The sequence below is a fragment of the Myotis lucifugus genome, unplaced genomic scaffold, assembly GCF_000147115.1.
Source record: "Myotis lucifugus unplaced genomic scaffold, Myoluc2.0 scaffold_58, whole genome shotgun sequence".
Taxonomy (NCBI): domain Eukaryota; kingdom Metazoa; phylum Chordata; class Mammalia; order Chiroptera; family Vespertilionidae; genus Myotis; species Myotis lucifugus.
In genome coordinates this window covers 2,539,004-2,563,269 of record NW_005871106.1, presented here as the reverse complement: position 1 = coordinate 2,563,269, position 24,266 = coordinate 2,539,004, and the positions used below count along the sequence as shown (strand labels likewise).

The 24,266-nt window shown below is 35.1% G+C and overlaps 1 protein-coding gene across 1 annotated transcript in view; it reads left to right on the top strand.

Moving 5' to 3' along the window:
- L3MBTL4 (L3MBTL4, histone methyl-lysine binding protein) overlaps window positions 1-24,266 on the top strand; it is a 258,068-nt gene that overhangs the window by 56,833 nt on the left and 176,969 nt on the right. The window contains exons 6-10 of the mRNA XM_023754274.1: window positions 54-145; window positions 1,580-1,734; window positions 2,759-2,835; window positions 12,395-12,480; window positions 15,231-15,341. Of these exons, the coding sequence (XP_023610042.1) occupies window positions 54-145; window positions 1,580-1,734; window positions 2,759-2,835; window positions 12,395-12,480; window positions 15,231-15,341 (521 nt within the window). The remainder of the gene's footprint in view (window positions 1-53; window positions 146-1,579; window positions 1,735-2,758; window positions 2,836-12,394; window positions 12,481-15,230; window positions 15,342-24,266) is intronic.

The following is a 24,266-nucleotide window of genomic DNA, read 5'->3' as shown; positions in this document are numbered from 1 at the left end:
GTATACACATGCTTACATTTGTGGGTATCTTGAATAATCTATACTTTTTTTAGGTTATAGAAAAGATAAATTTGTTTGGATGAATTATTTGAAGGCCTGCAAATTTCAAAATGCTCCCAAGAAATTATTCAGAAACAGAAGTTCTGTAAGTATTTTCTCCCTCAGTATAAATTAGATTTTTCTTTGAGCTTAAATTTTTAAATATCCACTATATATTATGTTGTTCTTTAATTTTTAAAGAATTCCTAGCTTCCTGTTGACCTTTTTTCACTTAATATATCAGTTTCTTGTAGGCATATCTTTTTATCCCCTTTAAACATATAATTAAATACTTTGATTAGATGGAGAGAGTTGAAAACTTTATATTTAAAGCCTTATAAAATTTAAAATGCCTTTCAGAAATGTTTTTTTTCCTGTGCTTTTTGTGAGCTAATCATTTAAAGTTAGTTTTGGTGTTTTGAGACCAGTAAATGCCCCAGAGAGACTTTGAATGTACCCATCCTAGTTGGACTTATGTGTAATGACAATGAGGGTAACATTTTATACAGATTCAAGAAGTATATGAGAATTTGAGTAGAGTATACTCATACCATCTATGTCCCCAGCAACCTACCAAGTCTTAAGGAGAGAATGAGGATAAGTCACAGCCCTACCTCCTCTGAGCCCATGGGCCCAGCAGTGAGGCCACACATCAGGGAAAGGGGTGGGAAGCCTAGAGTCTTGCACCTGTGGGCCGAGTCCCTGTGTAGGACACCTCCCCAGCTTTTCCAAGCTTCAGTGTCCTGATGTTGAAATCAGTGTTATACAGTTTCTCTATATGGTTCATAGAATGTATCAAGGAAAGAAATGTGAAATTGCTTTGAAAAATGTAAGGTGCTTAAGGAAAACAAAACTCAGGGGTCAGTATATATAGTAAAGAAGTAGGAAAACCCTCTTCTAGTCACCAGATATAGGAAATATAGAACATACACTTTCTAATTCCCAGGGCTGGCTAATTATAGTTTTATGAAAGTGGGGTTTTGTCATTTTAATATTTTGTAAATCATAGTCTCTAGTATTTTTAATACTAAAAATATGTGCAGATAATAAAGAGCATTTGGATATTTCAACTATAATTTTATTTGTGGGTTACTATATGTATTCCTTAAATATTGAAAAAGCCACTAATTTCAGATCTGATCAAAGTAAATAATTTTAGTGCTAAAGAGTGGTATTTGGAAACAAAGCCTCTGGGGAGCCGAGGAAATTATTTGATACTACTGTATTCAGTAAACATCATATTTTAAAATTCATACAAATTACTGTAAGAATTGAAGAAGAAGGAAAATGACCCTGATAAGGGAACTAAGCCTATCTGGACAAAGAAAGGAACAGCACAATGTAAAAGCTAATCTTTTGATCTTTGTTCTGAATATAAGCTTCCTAACAGTTTGTTGGGCTATTTTTACTGGCATTTGCTGGCTTTATTCAGAAGGGGAAGTGTTGAGACCCTGTAGACTTTTCTGATGCTAAACCTCATAGAAGTTCTGACCATGCTCTGTCCTGTTTGGTGTCCTGTTTCTTTCTGGCGCTGTGTTAGAACGGGCCAATGCCTAAAGAATTTCAGGTGGGAATGAAGCTGGAGGCTGTCGACAGGAAGAACCCTTCACTGGTGTGTGTGGCAACCATAGCAGATATTGTTGAAGACCGCTTGCTAGTGCATTTTGACAATTGGGATGATAGTTACGACTACTGGTGAGACACCATTGTATGTTTTATTTTTGTGTGTTTGTGTTTTGTGTTAAGAATTTCTTTTCATTCCAGTATTGTCGCTGTTCTTACTGTTTTTGAAGTTATGAACAACAGGAATTCACTACCACACAAATTGTTGAATTTGAGCCCGAGAAACGTTTCCTTCATTCCACGAGAGGTTGCCTAATGAGGCCCCATCCAAAATAATATGATCAGTTCAGGGCACTTCGCTGTATTTTGTCTAGTTTGTAAGGGAAGCATTTTTGTGAAGAGGAAGATAAGAACTTGCAATATTTTTTTCCTGGAAAATGTTGAACTCGCCCTGTCATATTTTTCAAAGGAAAGATTCAGGGAGGATGGAGTGAATTATTTGAAAGCCTATGGGAGCAGAGAAGATGCTACAGTGCCATTAAACTAACATTGCATGAGTTAGAAGGGTTTTCCAGGCAAAAACCTGACATATGGAAAAGGGCATGGCAAAATAATTTTAGTAGCATTTCTTCATAGAATGTCCTGAATAACCAACAAGCCTCAGAAGGATACCTTGATTTCTTCCTTGAACTAAGAAGCAGAGTAAATATCAATTGCTGTCTGTGTCTTAGGGAGTGGAGTCTGAATTCTTTGAAAAGGAGAAAAAAGAAATGTGTAGTCACGTGGAGTCTGATTGGGCTGTCCATAAATTTGGACTGGCCTATTAATATTTTTCCTTGCTGCTAGCAAGAAGTGGTAGAAGAGGTTTATTAAAATGTCCATTCTTTGGGGATGTTACTGGAAGTTCATGTTTTAGTCAAATACTTTTTATTTTATACTTTTAAATTTCAAGAAGGTTATGTAAAAGAGAAGTTGGGTCACTCAGCTTACAAAATATAGTACTAAAATTACTTCTAATTCTCTTTAGCTATAAACTAATATTTTAGCTATGAAATATTTTCCATGATATCTCTCCATATCCAGAATGTTCATTACTCTTGGATTATTTGTCTGGCCTTGAATAATATGGGGTCTAAATAGAATCCTGTTTTTGCAGGTGTGATGTAAATAGTCCCTATGTCCAGCCTGTTGGTTGGTGTCAGGAGAATGGAAGAACTCTGATAGCACCCCAAGGTGAGTGGACATGCTGGGTGTTCTTTTAAGTCATTCTGTGTGAGTGGCAATGGTCATTCTTATTTTCATTCGTATAAACCACATTTAAATAAAAAGTGTATGATGAAAATACTGTGCAAGTTCTGTTGACCACCAAGTAACCCGAATATCTAAAATCCTTCCCCATAATGAAAATAGCCTGTTTTGTAAAGGTGAATTAGACATTTTAAAAAGTTGCTAAATTTTTTTATCCAACAAAATGAGTGCTATTGCTATAGATCAACATTTAAAACAAGCTATTTCTAGCTACATACTTTATAATTTATCTCATAATTTATGTTAATTCATTAATTGAGCCTCAGATTATTAAATATACTTAGCTTTGGAGTTGAATATAAGAAATCTAAGAAGTGAGAATTAATAATGACTTGCCAGATCCCTTTACCAAGCCAACTTAATGACAGCTAAATACTGAAGTAAGGACTCTCTAGTTATTATATTTTTTTCTCATTACAGGAATATTAAGAAACATTCTTTAGAGATTTGCTGTTTCAAGTCCACCATTTTTTATTAAATTTATAAGGGTGATATTGGCTAATAAAATTATATAGGTTTCAAACGTGCAGTTCTAAGGTATATCATCTGTATATTGCATCGTGTTCACCACCCAAAGTCAAGTCTCCTTCCATTACTATATATTTGACTCATTTACCTTTTTTAAAAAATATATATTTTATTGATTTTTTACAGAGAGGAAGGGAGAGGGATAGAGATTTAGAAACAGCAATGAGCGAGAAACATTGATCAGCTGCCTCCTGCACACTCCTACTGGGAATGTGCCGGCAACCAAGGTACATGCCCTTGACTGGAATCGAACCTGGGACCCTTTAGTCCGCAGGCTGATGCTCTATCCACTGAGCCAAACCAGTTAGGGCGACGCATTTACCTTTTACTACCCACACTTTCCTCTGGGAGCCACCACACTGCTGTCTATGTCCATGTGTTTCCATTTGTCTTTTTGTCCTGCTCATTCATCTGTTGCTTTCAGGTTTATATTCGACATCTTAGTGAAATCATATGACTTCTAACCTTCTCTGTCTGACCTACTTTGCTCAGGATGATATTTCAAAGATGCATCTGTGTGTTTAATTTTAAAATGAATTAGATGTAGTGGTTGTGTAATCTTAACATTTTTAAAACAAGTGTTCTAGGAGAAATCTGTTTTATTTCAATAAAAATATAGAGTAAGGAATGTGTCAGAATGGAGCAGATGCTTACCTTTTAATTTGAATGATTCTGGATCTTGCTGTTTTTAAATCTACCCCCTCCCCCTTAATTATAGGAAAGTACTAGGATTTTTCAACAATTTTTTTTAATTCAGTGAAAAGAGTTCAAGAATTAAAGACAATCAACAAGCCAAACAAAAACCACACCCTATTAAAAATATTAAATTAGTCTTTAAAGGTTTTATAAGATAATATATAGTATCTTCTCAAACTCTGATTTTGATGCACAGATAGCTTTAGAGTTGCTTGTCCTATTTTTCTGTAAAACTGGCTAAGGCTAACTTTAGACAGTGTTCTTTAAGATGAAGTGAACTGTTGGTCAGATCTCAGAATGGTGGTTGGAGTTGGCATGCCTGCAGATGCAGCACACACCCTTCCATTTTCCTCCAAAGAAATCGCTTCCATGCTGCTTGCTACCTGCTCACACTAGACTGTACGATGGACTCAGTGTTGAAGTCCATAACCCATCTCTTGGTGCTGTGTGAGTCTAGGAATAGTCTGTGCAGGACATTAAGGATTAAACGTCCAGATCATTCCATTGTTAACATGAACCAAGGACTGAGAGGAACCCACCTGCCACACCCCAGGTGAGGCCCAGGCTTAAGGCCCTGATTGGATGTAAATAGGAGACTATTTCCTTCCTAAAGTCAATAAAAATAACAGCAGAACTCAATCCAGGCTTGTAGTTTTTACTGTAGAATTAATTGTTTATTTAAATATTGTCACCATCTGAAATCTGAGTGATGGTTGAAACCACAGACTAATTTAGTAATGCACATTTTTCATTTGAGGAGCAAATTACCTTCTCTAAGAGTTTTTAAAATTCTTAGGATATTTTATCTGACATATAATGTTTAAATTAGAATCTCACAGTTAAGCTACCTCTAAACCTTACATACTTTTCAGTATTCTTTTTACTAATTAGAGTATTTTTATACATTTGAGTAAAATTTCCTTTGTGGACATGTCTTCATTTCTCTTGGGCATAAACCTAGGAGTGGAAATGCTGGGTCATATGATAAGTCTGTGTTTACTATATTGAGGAGCTAACACACTGTTTTCCAAAGTACTTGGGCCATTTTACATTCCCACTAGCAATGTATAACGGTTTTTATTTCTTAACATATTTGTCAATACTTGTTATTTTCTGTTTTCTTGATTAAAACCATCCTACTGGTTGTGAAATAGTATATCTCTCTGCTTTTGATTTACTTTTTTCTAATGACCAGTGATGTTGAATATCTTTTCATGTGGTTATTGGCCATTTGTACATCTTCTTTCTAGACTTATCTACTTAAATATTTGCCCATTTTTAAAATTGGGTGCTGTTTTTATTGTTTATTATTTAAGTATTATATTCCTTTACTATTCTTAATTATTATTGTAGGAGTTTTTATATATTCTGGTTATTAAGCCCATATTGTATAAATGATTTTCAAATGTTTTCTCCTATGTAGATTGTCTTCTTTACATGTTTTAATTTTTATGTTTTAAATAATTTTTTATTTTTCAATTACAGTTAACATAAATATTATATTAGCTTCAGATGTCCAACATAGCGATCAGACATTTATATAACAAGGGATCACCCTGATAAATCTACTACCCATCTGATACCATACATAGTTGTTATAATATCATTAACCATATTTCCTATGCTATGCCTTACATTCCTCTGTTTTTATAACTAATTTACACATCTTAATCCCTTCTCTTTTTGCACCCATCCTCTCAAACCCCCTCCCATCTAGCAGTGATAATAATTGTTCTCTGTATTGATGAATTTGTTTCTGTTTTTTAAATGTTCATTTATTTTGTTTTTTAGATTCTACATATAAGTGAAATCACATGGCACTTATCTTTCTTTGTCTGACCCATTTCACTTAGCATAATACCATCTAGGTCCATCCAAGTTGTTGCAGATGGCAAGAGTTCATTATTTTTATGGATGAGTAATACTCCATTGTATATATGTGCCACCTCTTTTTTATCCATTTGCTTATTTATGCTTTTTATGAGATTGAGGAAGTTCCCTTCTATTCCTAGTTTGTTTTATCATCAAGGTATGGTTCTTTATTCTGTAAATATTGTGTTAATATGTTGATTGCTTTTTGTATACTGAACCAATCTTGTATTCCTGGGGGAAAATCTCGTGTGTGTGTGTGTGAGTGTGTGTGTGTGTGTGTGTGTGTGTGTGTGTGTCACACAAATATTTCCAACATGTTGCTGGACTTGGCTTGCTAATATTTTGTTGAGGAATTTTGTGTCTATATTTATAAATGTCATTCACTTTTGAAAAAATGTTTATATCCTAATAGAGTATCTGAAGCTGCTGTTAGTGCTAAGGAAAAACAGTATGAACACCATATCAAAATTTTAGTTAGTTAAAATGTTCACAGTATGATTACTTGTCTTAATGAGGGACTTAACTCTGTCATAAGGGGTTTCCTCTTATGGCATTGACAGGGTTGACCCTTCCTGATAGCCTTCTTTGAACCCCAGGACACTTCCCATTTGATAGGTGATATGTAAAATGAAAATACAAGTAGATTAACCACTTAATTGAGGTGTGAACAAGAGAGTGGAGTGCAAAGAAAATATACACAAAGAAACTGTGAGTAAAAATTGGGTGAAAGCAAAGTTTAGCAATAAACAAAATTGCTTAAAACTTGTGATGAGTTATGATTATTCTGGCCTATATGAGTGCACCAAAGATGATAGGTCCCTATTAACTGCAAAACAAAGGAAAGATGTGAATGAAGTCATAGATAGTAGAAAGGTCCATGAGGCAGATTAATAGAATGCTGCGTACACAGGTAGTTCACAAACAGGAATTTAAACATGAGAGTTTAAAAGGAAAACCAACCAGCTCTCTCTGTATATCTGTATCTATATCTATATGCCTATATCTATATATCTCTATCTCTATCTATATCTCTATATCTATATCTATATATCTATATCTACATCCACATATATATCTATAATCTATATATAGATCTGTGTCTATGTCTATATGTTTACATGTTTATATGTTTATATGTTTATATATATTTATTATTTATATGTAGTAAAAAATGAAAAGAAATTAATATTATCTGTTTCTGTTAATATCTTGGCTCCAAAATTTGTTAGCCATAGTTATTTTACTTAAAGTGAATTTATATTTTAAGCATTATTTATGCATATAGATTTTTGCATTACATCTTATTTTATGGTTTTATTGTCAGAAAAAATGTATTTACTATATCATAATGTGTGTATGTGTGTGTGTGTGTGTGTGTGTGTGTGTGTGTAATTGCACTTCTGAGAGCAATTAAGTCTCCTGAAAGTGGAACAGCATGTGAAATCTGTACAGGTGCCTCTGGTGTGTACTCAGATTCTCATCGATGCCAGTAAAAGAGCCTCTTCAAAGATAAAAAGGGGAAAAAAGGCCAGTTCTTAAAACATGTAAATTATAAAATGTAAAGGTGCTATTCACTGATATAAATTTAATCCAAGCTGTTACATATTTTATTCAGTATATTTCTAGAGAGGACTAACAGATATGGCTGGGGCTTCTGCTCCTTCAGAATCAATCTACTGGAATTTTAGCTGAAGTTACAAAAGGAACCTTTGTGTACAAGTGTTTGCCTGAACGTGTTTTCATTTCTCTAGGGTAGAAACGTAGGAGCAGTATTTTAGACTCTACCACAGGAAGTGCCCCATTTTACATTCCCACCAGCAGTTGTGAGGGTTCCATTTTCTCTATATCCTTCCTAACACTTGTTTGTGCTTTTGTTTATAGCCATCATATTTAGTGTATTTTGAACTTTTGTTTTGTACCTCATTTTTCTTAAATGACCTATATGACTTCACACATTTAACTGTTTATGGCAACTTTGTGAATTTTTGTCAATTATTTCAATTTCCTAGTTGAAGAACTGAGGTTCAGAGAGATCAGGTAGCTGGCCCAGACATCTCATGTGGTGTGTTGGGGACTAGTAGCAGGCCCTGTTAGTGGACTTCAGGAACTCCTTGCCGTTTCCTCCTCATCATGTTGCTTTAAGTCCTGTTTCTTCCTGTGATGGAAGGAAACGTATAGTAAAGGGCTGGGAACACAGGAGAGGGAGATGTAAATTTCGACTTCATATGTGGACATCTTGGTATTTGAAGCGGTGTTTGCAGTAGTCTTTGAAGGATCTGCAAAATTTTAACTGCGATACGGGGTTGAAGAGGATATTAGGTAGAAAGGACAGTATACACAAAAGGAAGATGACAGTATACACAAAACCAAAATGGGGTTCACTTTTGTTTTGGAGCATTGATAAGGAATTAGTAGGAAAAGGATTTTATGAAAGATCTTTAAAAGTGAGAATGAGGAGTGATAGTGAAATCTCTGCTGCAACCATGGTTAGGGAGCATTTATTTGACAGTAGTAGGCCAGATGAGAAAGGGGAGTAAGAGACCATTAGAGAGATTCATGACATGTGAAAATAGGAGTATAGACTTTCACCAGGGTTGTGGGAATGGGGTTAAGAAGAGGTAGACTACTTGGAATTGCTACTTACTTGATTTGGCAAGTGACTGAATAAGAAGACATGAATAAGCTCTTTAATCAGAATTTCTTACGGTCTGGAGGGCTCTGCAAGTTGATGAGCTAGGGAAATAAATTTGGTTCTTGACCTTATAAGACTCTTTTCTTGTAAATACCATGTTCTACAGTAAATGCATTTTAATGTGATAACAAAAAGCCACTCCAAGTGAGAAAACAAATTAAACTTGCATATTTTGCCAAGTGTGAGACAGTTTTTATAGCCATTTGATACAATGTGCAATATTGTTTTATGTTATGTGCCTGTGCCTCAGGTAGACATTCTACTACCATAGTCCCCATAGGATATTACTGTGATTCCATCAGTGAGTTTTCCTGCCGCTGCAGCATAAGATATCATTATTCGTTCTCTTGTTTAACTTGATTGCAAATCATTTCACTGTTTCCCCAAGGCATCTCACACAGAGTGAATTCCCAACACTTTTTATAGTCACAGTGTAAAAGGGTAGCATTCTCGTTTGCTATAAAGAGTGTTCAAATCAACTAAATTCTACTCTTTGTGAATTAAATTTTGTTTTACCATTGAATTCTTATACATAAAGAATAAAGCAGTGCACATCTTATAGTTAAACTTCTTTAAAATAGAAATTAATTGTGTATTTTTCTTATTATAAAACTATAGGGAATGTGTAAAATATGTAATGTTATAATGAATAAATTAAAATATAATCCCACCATTAGAGTTTACCATTATTATTTTCATTTATTTTTCAATATTTTTGTCTCTTAACTTTATGTTTAAAAATTATAATTGTTATCTTAGTGTTCATACTGCTTTGATAACCCTTTCCCCCATTTTATTTGAAAATATAATTTTCTTTAAATAGTCTTTGTGAACCTAGCTACCAATGACTGTGTACTTCTTTATATTATGAAGACAACACAGTTTATTTAGGGTTTTCCTTTGTATTTAACATTACCATTTTTCCAGTTTTTAAATAATGTTGGAAGACATCCTTTTAAAGAAATGGTTACATATATTTGCTATTTCTTTATGGATATATGTGGAATTATTGGATTAGAGAGTATAGAAAAAAATTTAAGCATTTGATAAATATTTCCATATTACCCTCCATAAAGTTTATTTCTTCTAACAACAATATTAAAAGTTTAAAAGTAAAAAATAAAAATTAAAAGAATACCAGATTTCTCAAATTATTGGCAAAATTTTCTATGAATATTGTGTTACATGGACTGTATTTATTTTGCTTACATTTTATCCACAAGTCCTAATATATAAAACTATATAATAAATCATATTTCTTTTAAAAAATATTTCACATAAAATACTTTATATATACAGATTGAATTAGTAATCAAAAATCTTCCAACAAATGAAATCCTCGAACCTGGTGAATTATTTCAAATATTAATTACCATGAGCTAATGAGTATATCAAATCGCTCCAAAATTTTAGTGCCTGAACACATTAAGAATCAATTTCTGGCTCCTGTAGTAGAGCAGTCATGGTCGATAAGGGTTAGTTCTGCTCTATGCAATTATTCTGGGACTGGGTCTCTTCCAGGTCCTTGTGACTCTTTCAATGAAGTCTGAGGCTGGGAAAAGAGCTGCTGATGGCACAGGAGAGGGCTTTAGGGGCCAAACTTGAAGTGGCTTATTACATTGTTTCTACTTATTCCTTTTATGGAATAAGAGTCCAGGAAATGTAGCTGCTCAGTTATTTTCCCAAGAGAAAAAGGAAAACGTTTGAACCATTAGACATTGTATGCTATACATATTTTGCTAATTCCTATACAATTGCATGTACATGCACACATACACATTCATACATCCATATGTTCATGTCCTTTTAAAATCTGTTCATGCTATAAAAATGGGATTATATTTTATACATATTTTTCTATCTCATTTTATCTTGCTCAGCTATGTCTTATAATAAATCTCTTTTAACTCATTAAGTATAGTTCTAATTCTTTCTTTATAAAGGCTTTATAATATTCCATGATGTGTTGGTTTCTAGAATCATAAATTGGCTGGACTTCCTTATCAAATATTCTAGATGTTTGATGAGCAAACAGAAATATTTTAGTGAATTAATGTTTTGACAATTTAACTGTACTTCATAATTATCTTACAAAGCTAAAATTACATTAGCAAAATTTATAGTATAACTATTTTATTTAATTATAACATTAACCATTAAGGTTTTTTAGGAACACAAATAATTACTATATTTTAAATGGCATTGTGCAATTTCCTATAAATTTTTTTGACATAAGCAATGTAGGAATTCAAAGAAAATTATAAATTACTAATTAATTAATTGAACAGATATTAATAAGTGCCTGCTAAGTGTGAGGCACAACTAGGAGTTGGGGATATAACAAAGAACAAAAAGGACAACATGAGGACCAATTACTCAGTGGAATGTTATGTAGTTAGTGAAATTGAGAGAAAATTAGAAGCAAAATAACCAGTGTGTTTTTCTATAATGTTGGCTATTGAGAAAGAGAAAGAGAGAGAATTCCCCATTGCAAATGCCTGCCAGTTACCAAATGTTGGGTTATATTAGGTAGTGCCATGCGCTTTTCGAAGGCAATTCTGCTCAGAGCTCAGCCATGTAGCACAGGTTGGTTGCTTTTTTTGGTGATTTCACCAGATATAGAAGAGACTCTGTTTCCTTAGTCTATTCTGAATAGTCTTCACTTCGGCCTTATTTTAAAATAATCAGTTACAAAATGAGCTCTTTGACAAGTGCCTGAGATAATGAGAGTCCGTACTGTAGGTCAAAGAGTTCTCCATGTGTTTTCAGACCTGAGTGATGACCAAGTAACAAATATGGAATCCTTTTGTAAATATAATTAGTTTTCAGAAGGTGAAAGAAAAATATTTTGTGAAAGTTTGTCTAGAGGTCTAAAGCTGTATTCAGGGACAATGGTGACTAATTCATAGTCTTAAATGTCCCTATTATTTAAAAAAAGAAAAATTATATTACAGTTCAATTTGGCAAGACAAGTATAAAACAAACCTAAGGGAAATAAGAGGAAGGAAAGGGTAAGAATAAAAGCAGCAAATGAGATAATTAGAAGAGACAAAAGAAAATAATAGAGCTGATGAATAAATCTAAGTACTTATTTCTTAAAAGGAAAAAAAATACACACAAGTTTGACAGTCCTCTGGCAAATGTAATTAGGAATAAAATAACACAAACATAGAAAAACAAAAAACCCAATTAGATGGAAAATTTTTAAAAACATAGAGTGCTTTATACCATGTTTTACCAATATGTATTTTTAAATAAAAGTAATAATAGCAAACCTGGAAAATTATAATTACAAAACCTAATAGATGCAGCATTATTGGAGAGATTCTATTTTAAGTTAATGCTTTGACATCAGACTCTGCTTGTGAGTTTTTTCGAATTTGTGAGGAGGCTATCTGGGTGTGAGCTGGCTCTGCCAAGTACTCATATCACCATTTGGTCTTGGCCAACCTGCTTATCCTTGTTGAGTGAATGAATGAACCAGTAAATGAATGCTCTTGTACTTTAGTGAGTCAAAAAAGCCCTCTCAGAGGTTCTCATAGGCTTACATTAGGTAATACATGTGATGTTCTTAGCATAGAGGCTAAATTGTGAGCATTCAAATAACAGTAGGTGTTATGATTATCAAATGTCTTATAGTATAAGGGAATCAAAATATCAATGAGTAATCTTTAGATATTTATATGTATTTTTCAGGTTATCCTGATCCAGAAAATTTTTCCTGGACAGAATATCTGGAAGCTACTCAAACTAGTGCAGTTCCTGCCAAAGTATTTAAAATGGTAAGTTTGTATCCATATACGTTCTCAACTTTAAATAATGTCCATGTTGAGTCATGCCTTTATTTGGCAGTTTTAAGTTATTCTAGTATATCCTTTTTTAAACTCAAGTGTTATTTTCATGACCAATCTGCCTTGCTTTTATTTAAAAATGCAAGGGAGGCGACTCTTATTGTTCCTGTGCATAAATATAGGTGATAATTCCCCAGCTTGAAAAACACAGGAATCCTACACTAGTGATATTGAAAGCTCCTCATCAACCTCTGATGAGCAAGTCCTTCATTTCCGGTTCTATAAGTCCACAACTTTCATGTCTGGGAGCTTGTTTCAATGTCAATGGTGCCTTAGTAAAATAGGGAATTGTTTGTAACCTGAGCATTACAGTTTTATCCATTTTGAGGGAAATAGTGCTTTTAGCATTTGTTAGAATACCAATTATTTAAAGGTCAAATTTGAATTTATTTCAGGATTGACCAAAGTATAAATTACTTTGTAAAAGATAGTGCTTTGATAGTATAGTTAGAAATATTTATGTTCTACACCAGTAGTTTTCAAATGTTGTTCTCTTTCAACCCTAATGGTGTGCTCCAGGCTCCCCAACTGGTCTTTAATCAGAATTTTATATAGTGAGTTTCTACATATGATTCCATTTACTGAAAGTTTTCTAGGAATCAAAAAGGGTTTAAAACAAAATGTTTCATATATATATATATATATATATATATATAATATATATATAAAACCCCATACACATACACACAACACACACACACACACACACACACACTCACACATATATTGATTTCAGAGAGGAAGGTAGAGAGAGAGCGAGATAGAAACATGGGGATCGAGCCTGCAACCCGAGCATGTGCCCTTGACTGGAATTGAACCCGGGACCCTTTAGCTCACAGGCTGATGCTCTATCTACTGAGCCAAACTGGCTAGGGTTGTTTTAATTTTTTTAAAATTTTGTTAAAATAGGCTAGATTTGGCAGAAAGAGGTATGATTAAATTAAGAAGGCTAGAAGTTCTGAACTGCTAAAGAGGATTTTAAGAATTCTAAAAATATGCTTAGCAAAAATACAAGTTGCTTTTAGTCTTCCTCTCTCTTGCTTTCTGTCAAAAATTCATTTTAGTTTTCCAAAAGGAAAATTACAAGAAAATAAAATTATGAAAAAAATTAGCTAAGAAGGCAACTTGGGTTATTATGGATTCACCTCAAGCTTTAACATCTGCAGTACAAACAATCCCTGGGTTGTCAGGTCAGTGACCTTGGGGAAAACAGAATGATTTTTAGGGATCAGACTTACTCATAGTCAATATACTCTGTTTACTAGATTTAATAATGCATTTTAGAAAGAAAATATGCTTCCACAAAAGCTGAAGAGAAACAAACCAGATATTGTGAAAGAATTAACAGTTTATTACTCACAAATTTTGAGGATTTTATTTCCTATTGCCATTTCTAGGCTTAAGAAATTCAGTGCGACATGACCGGTTTGGTTCAGTGGATAGAGCGTCGGCCTGTGGACTGAAGGGTCCCAGGTTCGATTCCGGTCAAGGGCATGTACCTGGGTTGCGGGCATGTCCCCAGTAGGGGGTGTGCAGGAGGCAGCTGATCGATGTTTCTCTCTCATCGATGTTTCTAACTCTCTATCCCTCTCCCTTCCTCTCTGTAAAAAATCAATAAAATATATTTAAAAAAAAAGAAGTTCAGTGCACTTCCATTTTCAATAAAGTCAATCGAACACTTTTATGTGTAGTAGCTTTCAAGTGAAGCTGTTTGCCAACCTATAAGTAGTATCAGAGTTGTCTTTTGACTTTGATTTTGTTAAATTTCCTCATTTTCAGTGTATGTTCTGGTATATTTTTCTGACTCCATTTTCTTTATTATTGCCTGAGTGTTCATCATTATAGACTCCTGATTCCTGGCATTTTAAGTCTTGGGAGAAACTTAAATTAATACAGTTTAACATGCCTATGTTACAGATAAGGTAAAAAAAAGTGTAGGTTATATCTTTAAATTACATTGTGGCATGATTTTATAATAGTTTGCCAGTTTGAAATTATGAAGCTTTTATCTAAATATTATTTCAAAATTTAGATTTATAAAAGATTATGGTTATCTTTTCTAATTATTTATTAAATAATTTTGCCTTCTGGGTCATACACTAAAAAGTGGGCAGTGAGAATAGTCAACAACTTCTTAATTTACAAGGTTAATTTCAGAAGGAAAAAGTAAGTAAACCAATAGATAAACTGTAATAAGATCCTTTTAGAACAGTGGTTCTCAATCTGTGGGTCGGGACCCCTTTGGCGTTCGAACGACCCTTTCACAGGGGTCACCTAAGACCATCCTGCATATCAGATATTTACATTACGATTCATAACAGTAGCAACATTACAGTTATGAAGTAGCAACGAAAATAATTTTATGGTTGGGTCACAACATGAGAAACTGTATTTAAAGGGCCAGAAGGTTGAGAACCACTGTTTTAGACCCTTCATGTGATCATTAATGAATTATTTGTCTTTTTAGCTGTCTTGAAAATGACCAAAAATCATTTCTCTTCTCACAGGTTTTTATGAAACTGGATAAAATAACATGCATAAAGTCCTATGTTCTCTTAAAACTAATTCCATCGTACTAAAGATCTGAATATAAAACTAGAACAATAATATTTTAGGAAAAATTTAATAGCGTGACTGAATAGTTGAAATTTGCATGACTTATTGCACTTGTAATGTTACAGCGGTCGCCTCATGGTTTTCTGCCAAATATGAAACTTGAAGTTGTGGATAAACGGAACCCCAGGTTAATTCGAGTTGCTACGATTATAGCTGTTGATGACCAAAGACTAAAGGTACACATTTTAGATTATTACATTATTACACTGGCATTTCCTCTCATGCGTCCTGGCATGCAGGCTACAGAGGCTCTGATTTCTTAGCACAATAGAAGAATAAAACTTTGGCTGACTTCATTTTTAGTCAAATGGCTTTGGGTAGAGAGATTTCCAGCTGAGATGTCCTGTGATATGGTAAATCCATAGATCAAACATGACTGACTTTGAGAGGGATTCTAATGCATTCCTATTTGGATTTGATGTTTAGACTTGCTGAGTTTTCTTTCTTTTTTACGTTTCATAAAATGTGAAATGAATTGCTTCCAAATACCATTTGGTCTGTCAGAATATATCAACCTTGAATGGACATAAGTGCCTTAGGGCTTGTGGAATACAAGCAGCTTCTGGCCTCTCGCAGCTCATCTCTAGGAGACCCTGCCTTGAAGTCTTCACGCTCTACCCATCCCTAGTCAGTCCTGCAGTTGGGTAAATGGTTGTCCTGCTCCACAAGGAAGAGGAGAAATGATTGTCTGTGGGACAGCAATTTTCTGAATAGAACAAACTGCAGAGAAGCTTTAGCAGTATGGCTTAGACTTCCAAACATCAGTTTTCCCAAAAAGAAAAAGGCAATGAAAATGAGCATCAGGTTTTTTTCCTGTGAATTCTTGTTTAAGGAGAGTAAAGGTAGTAGATGGGAAAGCAACTGATACGTTTTTTGTCTCCTCTTTGCCTGTACATTCCTCTATTACTTTATTAGTATATTGGTCATATTTCATAGTTTTCTCTTTTAAAGTTTTAAGTACCTTTCAAATACTATTTTTATCACTGGCACATAATAGATGCTTGATATACTTGTGAATTAGTAAATAAGTGAATGAAGGAGTAAATGACATTGCATGTATTTTGGTATCCTGCTATTTGATTGCATGAATTGATCATGTTAGTAAAAAAAGTACCCTTCCCTCATTTTTAATTTCTTTCTTAATTACTCTTCCATTGGAAATCTAATTCAACATAGTGTACTGGCAAGTGCCATTGGATAAACTGATCTGGTTTTGAACTCCAGGTTTCACTCTTATTTAACTGTGATATTAACTTGGTGGTTACTCAACTTATTTGAATATTCCTTATGTATAAATTGAGGAGGTTAATAATGCCTACCTCATAAGCTTGTTGATAAAATTCAGTGAAGTGATGCATGTAAAATACCTGAAACTGTGCCTGACTCTTTAGAGGTACTTCACTATACCTAGCATAGCAGATCCAGTAAAGACTGACTTAATTCCTTTCTGCGATTCCCCAAATATGTAGTTGCCCTTATATGTTTGATTAATTCTATTTCATCACAGCTTTTTTTTGGAATAACTTCTATTATTAGGGCAAATGCCCTATGCTACTCTCCCTGGGTGCCTTTATTTTCTGTGTTCCTGAAGGAGTCTCATGTAGCTACATGTCATCAGTAGATGGTGAAGGAGAAAAACACACAGTCCTTTGTGAACAAGACATAGAGTTTGGAATTTCCTTGGGGAATGCTAATCTGAGCATGTGATTACGCAGCATGGTGGTGTTTATTGAGAGTAGAGTCAGTCTGTCCAACAATATTGTGTGACATAGGTCCAATTATTATACCCATTTTGTAGATTAGGACAGTGAAGCCCAGAGAAGTTAAGTAATTGGTCCAAGGTCACAAGCTAGTGTATGGGAGAACAACATTTTAAACCCTAGCTTTTTCAATTCTAGAGCTTATAGTCTTCCTATTCCTTCTACTCTTATGTTCTAATTTTTATTGTAAATATCTCACTTCAGAGTGAGACAGCAGGTGTCTAGTATGGGGAGTAGAGTTCATTCATAACTGCACCTACTTTGTCTTTTGTGCTGAACTGCATTGCTGATCCTGCCTAGAGGTTTGTGTGTGGTATTGACACTTCCTGGCAGAGTTTAGCAGATCCAGTAAAGATAGCCTTAATTCCTTTCTGCCATTTTCCAAATATGTAGTTGCCCTTATATGCTTGATTAATTGTTTTTATAACAGCTTATTTGGAATAGTTTGGAATAGAATGATGGGCATTAGTTCTTTGAATGTTTAATAAAATTCACCTGTAAAGCCATCTACTTCAGGGCTTTTATTTGTTTTGAGTTTTTTGATTACTGCCTCAGTTTCTTAGTTGTAATCTGTCTGTCCAGATTCTCTGATTCTTCCTGGTTTAGTTTTGGAAGCTAAGATTTTAGGTTGTTGTGTTCTCATTTTCATTTGTTTTCAAGAAACTTTTGATTTCTTCCATTATCTCATTGTTAACCCATTCATTGTTTAGTAACATGTTATTTGTCCTCCATATCTTTGTGTGTTTTTCTGTTTTTCATAGCATTATGGTCAGAGAAGTTGCTTGAAATGATTTTAACCTTCTAAAATGTATTGACACCTGTTTTGTGTCCTAACATGTGGTCTATTCTAGAAAAAGTCCCATGGCCACTTAAAAAGAATGTATATTCTGCTGCTTTGGGGTGAAATGATATGAAGATATCAAAAATCCATTTGATCTAGTATGTTATTTAAGGCTCCTGTCTCTTTGTTTATTTGCTGTCTATCTGAACGATCTATCCATTGATGTCAATGGGGTGTTAAAATCCCCTACCATAACTGTATTACTGTAAATCTCTCCTTTTATGTCCATTAATATTTGCTTTACATATTTAGGTGATCCTATGTTGGGTGCATAAATGTTTACAAGTGTTATATCCTCTTGTTGGATTGTTCCCTTTATTATTGTTTAATGTCCTTCGTTGTCTCTTACTATAGCCTTTGTTTTGAAGTCTGTTTTGTCAGATATAAGTATTGCTACCTCAATTTTTTTTTCTTTCCACTTGCATAAAATATCTTTTTCCATCCTTTTACTTTTAGAATGTATCTTGAAGACAGTGTATACATGGGTCTTGTGTTCTTATCTAGTCAGTTACCTTATTTCTTTTGATTGGAGCATTTAGCCATTTACTTTTAAAGTTATTACTAATAGGTAGTATTTATTGCCATTTTAGTTTCTTTTTATTAAATCTTTATTTTTCAGATTATTACAGATGTTCCTCTTTTTCCCCCCATAGCTCCCCTCCACCCGATTCCCACCCCACCCCATGCCCTTACCCCCCGCCACTGTCCTCATCCATAGGTGTAAGATTTTTGTCCAATCTCTTCCCACACCCCTCCCACCTCCTTCCCCCTGAGAATTGTCAGTCCACTCCCTTTCTATGCTTCTGCTTCTATTATATTCACCAGTTTATTCTGTTCATTAGATTTTTTATTGACTTAATTTTTAGATTCACTTGTTGGTAGATATGTATTTGTTGTCACTTTGTTGTTCATAATTTTTATCTTTACCTTTTCTTCTTCTTCCTTTTCTTAAAGAATATCCTTCAGCATTTCATATAATTCTGGTTTGGTGGTGATGAACTCCTTTAGCTTTTTCTTGTCAGTGAAGCTCTTTATCTGACCTTAAATTCTAAATGATAGCTTTGCTGGGTAGAGTAATCTTGGTTGTAGGTTCTTGCTGTTCATCACTTTGAATATTTCTTGCCACTCCCTTCTGGCCTGCATAGTTTCTGTTGAGAAATCAGCTGACAGTCGTAAGGGTACTCCCTTGTAGGTAACTGTTTTTCTCTTGCTGCTTTTAAGATTCTCTCTTTGTCTTTTGCCCTTGGCATTTTAATTATGATGTGTCTTGGTGTGGTCCTCTTTGGATTCCTTTATTTGGGGTTCTCTTCGCTTCCTGGACTTGTAAGTCTATTTCTTTCACCAGGTAAGGGAAGTTTTCTGTCATTATTTCTTCTAATAGGTTTTCAATATCTTGCTCTCTCTCTTCTTCTGGCACCTGCATAATTCGGATGTTGGTACATTTGAAGTTGTCCCAGAGGCTCCTTACACTATCTTCATATTTTTGTATCCTTTTTTCTTTTTTCTTTTCCGGATGGGTGTTTTTTGCTTCCTTGTATTTCAAATCTTTGATTTGATTCTTGGGATCATCTAGTCTACTGTTGAATTTCTGTATATTATTATTTATTTCAGTCAGTGTATGCTTAATTTCTGACTAGTCCTTTTCCATTTTTTTTTACATTCTCATTAAGATCCTTGAAGGTCTCACTAAGTTCCTCGGAGGTTTGTAGAAGATTCTTGAGTAACCTTATAACTGTTTTTGAACTCTATTTCCCATAGTTTGCTTTCCTCCATTTCTTTTATTCGTGACATGTTTCTTTGTCTCCGCATTTTGGCTGCTTCCCTGTGTTGATAGAGTGGCTTTGTGTGATAGGTGTCCTATTGGGCCCAGTGGCTCAGCCTCCCTAATCACCTGAGGTGGACACTCTTGGTGCACCCCTTTGTGGGCTGTGAGCACAGTCTTGTTGTAGTTAAGCCTTGATTGCAGTTGGTATCACTGGGAGGAATTGACCTCCAGGCCAATTGGCTGTGGGGACCAGCTGCCACTACAGTGGGAGAGCTGCTTTGCTGGAGACACGCTTATGGGGCAGGACTTGCTTCAGTGGGGCTTTGGTGCTCACTGAGTCTGCCTCTTGAGTGTGTCACTTGTGGAGGTGAGGAGTTGAAATCTGGTATCTGACCACTGGGTACACTGGCTCCTGGATCTCCAAGGAGGTGCAAAGTCAGCCACTGCCTGAGTCCACCCCGCAAGAGCTACAGCAAGATCTGCAGATTTCTCCTCTTTGTTTGGGGTTTGGAAGTTTTGGAGCTCTCTGACCCAGCTGCAATTTGTTAGGTTAGGCTGCGAAAGGACAGGCGATTCATATGCGCCGCTGCACACAACTTGTGTGGGGTTGTAAATTGGGTGGGGCTGGCATTTTAGTTTTTAACTATGTTCCTCTGTTGTTGTTGTCTTCTTCTTCTCCTTCTTCTTCTTCTTGTTCTTCTTCTTCAAACAAGCCCTTTAACATTTCTTGTAATACTGGTTTGGTGGTAACAAGCGCCTTTAGCTTTTTCTTGTCTAGAAAGCTCTTTTTTCCCCCCTCAGTTTTAAATGATAATCCTGTTGGGTAAAGTAGCCTTGGTTGTAGGTTCTTGCTTTTCATCACTTTGAGTATTTCATGCCAGTCCCTTCTGGCCTGAAATGTTTCTATTGAGAAATCAGCTGACAGTCTTATGGAAGCTCCCTTGTAGGTTACTGATTGCCTTTCTCTTGTGGCTTTTAAGATTCTTTATTTGTCTTTAACTTTTGCCATTTGAATTATGATCTGCTAGGAGTCCCAGTTTTGGTAGTTGGCCTTATGTAGAGGGTAACCTGTGGTACCAAGTGGTGCAGTCTCTCTGTTCACCTGAGTTGGGTGTTCTAAGAATGACCTTTATACATGTTATGTGGGCCCTCCAGTTGTAATTGAGTCTTGATTGTTATTGGCCTGTTTGTGCATTGAATCAGCCCTCAGGCTAGCTGACTGTGAGGTTCAACCCCCAACACAGAGTGCAACCTGCTGCGTAGGCGCTGATCACATGAAATGCAATTCGCCAAAACAGGATTTGGTGCCTGCCAAGAATTCCCTGTGGATATGCTGCTTGTGAAGCTTATTGGATTCTGCTCTGTTGTTGTCTGAAGCTGGCTACTGGGTGTATTGGATCTGGGCCTCTTTGGAGGGACTATAGTGAAGGCCAATGTCAGACACTGGCCCTGGGTAACCTGTTAGGAGCTATTAGCGGTCCACAGCTTGGGGCTCCCTCTGCTGGGCCTGGGTGCTTGTGAAAAGGACCAAGTTGTGCATCAAGGCCAGCTTTTACTAGCATCAGGCCCAGGGACAGCTCAGCAAAAGTCTCAATGCACCCAGAGATCCTCCTCTGCATGCAGGCTGTCTGTTAGGCTCAGTCACTTAAAAAGTTTTGGGCTGTACTCCTCAGCAGGGCTTACTAAAGGTTGGGGCAAGGGGGATTCCAGTGGGTGGTGCTATTGCTTCCCTCCAGGCTGATACTCCATGGAGGGGAATGCTCTACCTGAGAAGGATGGCTTCTGCACTATGGGGAAATGATTCAGAAACAGGGATCCTGGTGGCTGACCCTTTAGTTTTCTCCCAAAAGCACCAACCCCAGATTCTCCTCATTCAGCTCTAGTCTGCTCTGCCCTCCCTCCATCAGAGCCAAGGGTGAGTGATCATGAAGGAAATTTTGTGTGTTGGCCTTTTAAGAGGATAACTGCGTTTCTATCCATCTCTTCCTGGTGGACAGAAACCCCACTGCTTTTCACAGCCAGATGTTATGTGGGTTCCTTTCTCAGTTCTGGTGCTCTGGGCTGGAGAGCCCTGCCTGAGGTTCAGACCTCACACTTTTCAAGGGGAACCTCTCACAGCTGACATATCCCTCCGGAACTTGAACTGCTGCCTATGAGTGCCTATCTAGCCCTCTTGTGTCTCCTTATCTCCTAGTCTCCATGTGGCCTCCTCTGTAAGTACTTGCTTATATGGCTTCTCTCCAACTAGTCTTCAGTTGGTTATTCAGTATAACAACTTTTTTGAGATATAATTCAGACATCATAAAATTCATTGTGCAACCATTACAACTATTTAAGTTTAGATTATTTTCTTCCTCTGCAAAAGAAAGCTGATACCCATTAGCAACCACTCTTCATTGTACACCAACACTTACTCCCTGGAATCACTAATCTATTTTCTGTCTTTATGGATTTGCTCTTCTAAACATTTCATATTAATAAAATCATATAATATGGAACCTCTTGTATCTGGTGTCTTTTATTTAGCAGGCTTTCAAGATCCATTCTTGTTTTAACATATCAGTACTTCATTACTTTTTATTTTTGGGTAGCATTTCATTGTAAGAATGTACCACATTTTGTTTATCTTTTTACTACTGATAGACATTTGGGTGAATATATGTTTTTTTGTGGATGTATATTTTCATTTCTCTTGGAAATTTATCTAAGAGTAGAATTGGTGGGTTATATGTTAACTAACATTTGAAGGAATTACCACAATGTTTTCCAAAGTGACTGCATCATTGTACACTTCTACCAGCAGTATATGAAGGTTCCATTTTCTCCACATCCTCATAAACATTTGTTATTGTCTGTTTTTATTTCTTTTTTTAAAATTTTAGCCAATCTAGTAGGCCTTATGAGTTTAGATCCAAAGAATCTGAATTATTACAGTTAACATTTGATCCCTAATAATATCTTGGCCAAGAGGAATGAGATGCAGTGACAGTTACTTAGAGGTTGCCATAGTAGATGTAGTACCAGTAGTGGATGTGGTGGTGTAAGTCTCAAATCACAGAAGTAATAATAGTAGAGTAAGAAGAACAAGTTACTGAATGTTTGTATTGTTCCAGATATTTAACTAAGTATGCTATATGTTGCAACTTTTCTTAACAAAATTTGTTTTTTAATTTATTTTTTGAGATACAATTGACTTTTAACATTATATTAGTTTTAGGTGTACAATATAATTCAAATAATATTCAAATAATCACCACAATAAGTCTAGCTATACAACAACTCGTATAGGGAGGGTTATTTCTTCTTTTCAGTTGGCCTGGGTAATTTAAGTAGTTTTACCAATGTTTCACGATGAGTAATAGAAGAGCTGCGTTCAAACGGAGGTATTTTTAACTCCAAAGCCAGTGAGCTCTCGTTTTAGCAATTACCCTATACCTGTGATAAGCCATTGGAATTAGAGACTATGAATTACAGTGTTGGGGTGTGGAACAGAAGTAGCCTGGTGCCAGATATTCTATACTCTTGCTCTTGTAATGGTACTAGTCAGGACAGTTATTCTGATGTTCACATTGAAAATATTAATCTGGTCATGTATGTTTCATTGGTAAGTGACAATGAAATGTTTCTTACCGTGGTAGGTTTTTAAAATGCCATTTTCTCTTGTGTTGATTACAGTGTTTATTAATTGCCATGGTTACTCTCTAATAAATATTTATAATGATTCAGTGTGCATGTTGTTAAATTTACAGCCAGCTAGTACATTTAATACTTACTCTTTTGTTTGGCTGCACAGTGTACTCTGTTATATCTGAAAGCCCATTACTGTCACCTTATCAGAAAATGCACATTAAGTTACAATAGATGGATGAATGCTTTTAGGATGTTTATCTTGTACTTGGAAAAAAAATGTATTCTACACATAAATATAAAGGGAGGACTTAAAATAGTAATATTTGATAAATATTTGCCCTGTGGGAACTGCAGCTAAGCTGTGAAATGAATTATAAATGAATTTCAAATAGATGCTTTAGGAAGTTCTGAATCATTAATAAATTCGGTCTCTTTAGCAAGTCTTTTTATATTTAATGCATTAACTGAGTGTATTTGTGGCATTTATAAATGAAATAAGAACATCATGACCAAGAGAAATTGTCATAATAAGTTGTCTTCTAGTTATATGACTAGAAACTCTTTGGAATTTTAACTCAGATTAAGAAGTATAAAGTTTTTGTTTATAAAAAAAGTAAGTCCAAATACAAGTCATAAATGCTGTGCTTTCACTGACTTGTGTCAGGTTACAATACTTTGAGAAAGTCACTTGACCCTGTGAATCTTAATTTAATTATCTGTCAAAAATGGAGCAGAATCTGGAATATATCGTCTTACTTGCCATTCTTTCTAACCAGTACGCATTAGCCTTTGTGGTGGTCCTACTGGTTGGTAGGATCCTGTTTGGCCTGTGGGCTATAATAGGCCAACTCCTGTTTTCATAGATACTCGATACTGATTAGACTACAAGATGAACATATTAAGTTGTTACCCTTAGCAGAAGTCGTTTTGTATCCTTGCTCTATTGTTTCTAATATTTGATTTTTTAACTAAGCTACATTTATTTTTAATTGTAGCTTTATTTTAGATATTCAAAGAAATGAGACTTACTATGTAATCAACAGCTTCTAGAATGTATTAAAAAATACATTTTTCCTAGTATTCATCACAATCCGTTTGATTTTCT